This window comes from Psittacula echo (genome assembly GCF_963264785.1).
Source record: "Psittacula echo genome assembly, chromosome: 15".
Taxonomy (NCBI): domain Eukaryota; kingdom Metazoa; phylum Chordata; class Aves; order Psittaciformes; family Psittacidae; genus Psittacula; species Psittacula echo.
The window spans coordinates 723,989-728,739 of NC_137751.1; the positions used below are offsets into that span (position 1 = coordinate 723,989).

The following is a 4,751-nucleotide window of genomic DNA, read 5'->3' on the forward strand; positions in this document are numbered from 1 at the left end:
GCTCAAGTCATTCTATCCTTCTGTGATTCCTGCTCCGCTCCCATGTGTCTCCCTGATGTTCATGTTTGTCATCCCAAACTCGGTGGGTGAACACTGGAGGGTGAGCTGAGTGCAGGCAGGTGTCTGACTGGAGTCTTCCATCGGGCTGCCCTAAAGGCACCAGAAGTCCAGGCAGGGGGAACCCAAACCCTTGTTGTTCATCCAACAGCGTGTGTCCAGAGCTGATTAGAGGAACTTAAATGCCATCAGTGGTGTGCTCCATCTCCTTCAGCTCCAGCAGGAGACCAGCCCCAGGGCTGTGGTGGAGATGTCTCCTTGAAGGGGCAGCTCATGCCCTGGGGCTGGGGTCTGGCAGGGTGATTGCAGGGGGATGCTGTGTCTCTGGACAGGCAATCCCAGGGCTGGGCAGGTTTCTGAGGCACTGAGCAAAGCACCTTTTCTCATAAGGGGGCACATCTGCTATAAGTGAGACTTTAATGAAACACAATTTCATCTTGCAGTGAAACATATTTTTTCCATCCTCAGCTCGCGGAATAGCTGATCCATTTTAGCTGAAGGTCTCAGAAAACTTCTCCTGAAACAGCCAGTACATTAAATTTCATCCCCTAAAGGTAACATTGTAATTAACTATAATGGGGCCAGCAGTGGAATTTAATCAGTTGACAGTAGTCATAATGTGGTAAACACCTTATAAAAGGAATGAGCCAAGCTACCTGAATGTAATCTATGCCCTCCTCACACCTACTCCTTCATGTTTTTTCTCTTCTTTTTTGCAAAACAAGGCTGTTCAGACAGTGAAATCTTGTTGGGGTTTCGACAGCATAGGAAAGGGAATAAAGAACATGTTGCCCCTATAATAATTTCAGCTATTGTCATTGCAAAGAATTTCAATAGAGGCAAAGACAGAAATTTCTTAGAAAAATATTTCTTTATTGAAATTTTAATTAAATATTACATCAAAAATTCAATTAATTAAATACAGAAAATATAACCTGTGCATGAGTCTGCATTTAAAAAAATATATCTTTTAAATAATCTTGTTTGTCTGCAACGGAGTTATTGCACCTTATCCCTCCCCTATAAAAAAATAAATAGCAAAACACTAAAGTCAGATTCTGGACCATTTTCAGTTTCTGAGCTCTCTTTAAATGCCATGCAAGCGTTTCTAGTGGAGCCCGCAGATGGCCGGGTCTCTCTCTTCCCAGCAATGGGAGACACAGGTGGCAGGATCTCACTGCAGCTCCAGGTCATTCCTGTACTGCTTGACCCAGTCCTCATCGGGGTCAGCGCAGACTTGGCGGCCCTTCTTTGTGATAAACCTGTGGGGTGCAGACAGGTAAGTTTTTGGTGGGAAGGCACTGCATGGGGAGGAGCCCTGCCCCAAACCCCGGCTTTCCCGAGAGTCAGCAGAGTTTGGGCACGCAGGATGCCATGCCTATCACGTCAGGCTGTCATCAGTTAACTTGCAAAGTGGCAGAGCAGGACTGGCCTGAGCCCATGGACCATCCCCTCGTATCTCTTGTCCCCCCATCCCTCTCGTCCCTGGGGCCATCCGCCATCCCCTCTCCTGTGAAAGAGGTCTTTCCCTGGTTGGATCCTCAGCCCAAAGGGAAAGCCCACCACTGCCCAGGAGGAGAGGACTTACACGACTGCTGGCTGGGGGCACTGGCTGCTGGTCTCATAGTACTCCACCACGAAGCTGCGGGGCAGCTGGCGGGACGTGTAGGTGAAGCAGCAGGAGGTTGGTGGGTCGGAGCCAACTGTGAAGGGCAAAGATGGCTCTTGTCAGTGGCAAGATCTGGGGAGCATGTGCTCACCCTGAACCGACACTGACAGAGCCCATGCCATGATTTGAGCTGTGCCTTTCCCATGGCAGGAGAGCCCCAATGGCCCTGAAGCACCTGCCAGAGGATGGTCAGACACAGGAAGGAGCCCGAGGATGGAAACAGTGGCAGAAGGCAGCCTGTCCCAGCAGTGACATCTCTCCTGTCCCCATTTAGAGAGGAGGGGGAGAGCTGTACTTACTTGGTGCAGCAGAGGCCTGGTAGAAGAAGGCAGCAATGAGAATGGCAAGGGCAGCCACAGAGACCTTCATGTCAGCTGAGAAGTGGTGGCTGGAGCTGAAGCAGGCAAGTTGGAGCTTGTCAGCCTATTCTCTGCTGCTGAAACAGTCAGCAGCTCCTCAATTTATGGAGTGAGGAGGTCCACGCAGCGGCTTGCGTAGGCATAGTGGAATTTCCACCAGAGGAGAGGCTGCTCGTGGTGCAAGACTTGTGGTGGAACAAAGCAGTAGCCCCAGCCCCGGAACGGTGAAGCTACCCCCTCGATTCAGTGCCTTCTCGGTGACACAGGATATGAAACAATTACCACTGCTATTTGTGCTGCCTTCATGCATGTTCCTTAGTAAGAAGTTCCCCTATGGAGGTTCCTGCATTTGTCAACAGGCTGCTGTTACCCAACCTCCCCAAGCAGCTTGGAGGTGAGAGTGCATCCTTCTAACGGCTGAAGAGTATGAATGAGATGAGGCCTGTTAGGGAGAAAGGGGCTGAGGTGTCCTCTGCTGTGAGCTGTTTCCCTCCCACATCTGCACAGCCTGTGCTGCCCCAGTAGCAGGAGGCTGGAGCTGTCACCGGTGGGGTCCATGACCTGTCTGTGCTTCACATAGTTTGAAGGGACTCAGGGCATATCCTGCAGCCATGGCAGCACTGCGGGCACCAGCACAGATGGAGGTGGGCATGAAATAAGACTCCCAGAAGCTGAAGCACCAGGGATTGTTCACTGGAAAGGAGCTACCAGCCTACACACAGACTACTGTGGAGGTCTACGAAACACCTCCCTGCCCCTAAGGAGGAGAGGGAAGGCCTGGCAGGGACATGAAAGATGCTCTGGGAGAGCTGAAGGCTGTCTGGCTGTACAGAGATGTTCCTAGGAGGACATTTCCATAAGAAGCAGACATATTCTTGGACATGTCTCCATGTCACCATTTTCAACGCTCCCAGCCATCCAGTAAATAACCCCCTGGTTTCCAAATATCACTCCGGAGCTGCATGGTGTGCACAGCCCACCACCAGCCATGGCAGGTTAGCTCCATACAGGTGACCTGCTCTGTTCTGTGTAGGCAGAGGGGTCTGGAGGAGAACACAGTCGTGGACTTGCACGGGAGAAGTCCCAGAGGTGGCCTATCTTCAAAGAGTCTCCTGTTGGGAGCCATGGTGGTATCTCTGCCCCTCATTCTGCTGGTGCAAATGCCAAGCTGAGCATCACCTTCCATTCCTGGCTACCCCATGGCTCTGTCCATCCTCCACTTTGCCACTTTCAGAGAGAGGCACCTGGCAGGCTCACTCATCCGTTCAGATCTCAATCTCCACTCTGCCTGTCAGCTTCCTTGTCCCCAGATATCCTGGAGGGATGAGGAGAGAGCCTGCCAAGCAGGGAGCCCAACCAAGCAGTGACTGGGAACACAGGGTCCAGCTGGATCAGGAACTGGCTCTGAGCTTGTGTCAGCTTACTTGGCTCCACTGCCTGTTTGCTCAGGGAATATAACTTGTAGATGTACGTTTGCCTCTGAGCTGTTCCCTTTGATTGTACCTTCAAGTATTCATGGGTCATGTCTTGACATCTGCCACCAACAGCCATCTGGTCCTGTCTTGCTCCCAAGGCACACAGTGTTGGTAGGGCAGGCAGGCAGAATTCCATTTATGGTGCAGAAATGTTCTAATAAAAAATTAGTTTCATTAAACCAGAAAAATGAGTTGGAAATCCACACTGATTGTTCAAACGTTTTCAATGAGATAATTTTCCATTTCAGGCCGCTGAAAACCTCAGTGTGTTCATACCTTTGTCAATAAGCAGATGCCAAATTGATTTGGATTGTCAAGGACCATTTTTTAATTAATAAACCAAAAATAATTCCTTAGTTTAGCTGGATCAGTTTAGGATTACTTCAGCCTAGGCAATGAGTGTTACAGGAGCTGTGTAAAGGCTGAAACTTTTCTACTGCTGAAAGCCAAAATAAAATCCCAAACCTGGGGTGTTTGCTTCCTAGGAGTCTGGTTTTAGCCTAGAAACCTGACAAAGGTCCCCACTCTGCCGGTGCTTTGCAGGCTGGTTGAAGCTGGAGGCTGTACTCATACCAGTGATGCCCTGGGTTGTTGCCACATATGCCTAAAAAGTGCTTCCTTACCCGCTCCACCACATTCCAGGCATTACGAAACCAGAAAGTAATTTCTTCAAGCTCTTGCCCCTTTTAGAAAAAGAGGATGCTGCATGTCTCAGATGAAGGAGCATCTAACCTGGGGCGTGCTCTGAGATGGAGAGACAACCATGGAAAAGTGGCCAACGTGGGCTGGAGCATCGCAGGGGGATTTTGGTTCACAGCACAGCAAAATGCTGGTCTAAGATGGAAGTTTTCCCACTGTGGCTCCAGGTGGTTTCATGGAATGACAGAATCCAGTTCCAACCCCTGCCACGGGCAGGGACACCTTCCACTAGAGCAGGTTGCTCCAAGCCCCTGTGTCCAACCTGGCCTTGAACACTGCCAGGGATGGGGCAGCCACAGCTTCTCTGGGCACCCTGGGCCAGCGCCTCAGCACCCTCACAGGGAAGAGCTTCTGCCTAAGAGCTCTGCTCAATCTGCCCTCTTAAATCTCTTCAGGAATCATGGTCAGCCTGTGTTCTACCCTTGCTCCTGCCAGCAGTCCTCAGTGCCTGTGGTCAGCAGGACAGGCCATCTGAGGGGGTCTGGCTGATAT

General features: G+C 50.7%; 1 protein-coding gene across 1 annotated transcript; it reads right to left on the minus strand.

Annotated features, from left to right (window-relative positions):
• Nucleotides 1–1,221: 1,221 nt before the first annotated feature.
• On the minus strand, nt 1,222–2,095 carry LOC308227438 (C-C motif chemokine 4 homolog; the record flags this gene model as incomplete). Its single annotated transcript, XM_080630035.1, has 3 exons — nt 1,222–1,319; nt 1,646–1,760; nt 2,026–2,095. 3 exons carry the CDS (start codon nt 2,093–2,095, stop codon nt 1,232–1,234), a joined length of 273 nt encoding a protein of 90 aa, XP_080486161.1. The 3' UTR covers nt 1,222–1,231.
• Between the last annotated feature and the right edge of the window lie 2,656 nt (nt 2,096–4,751).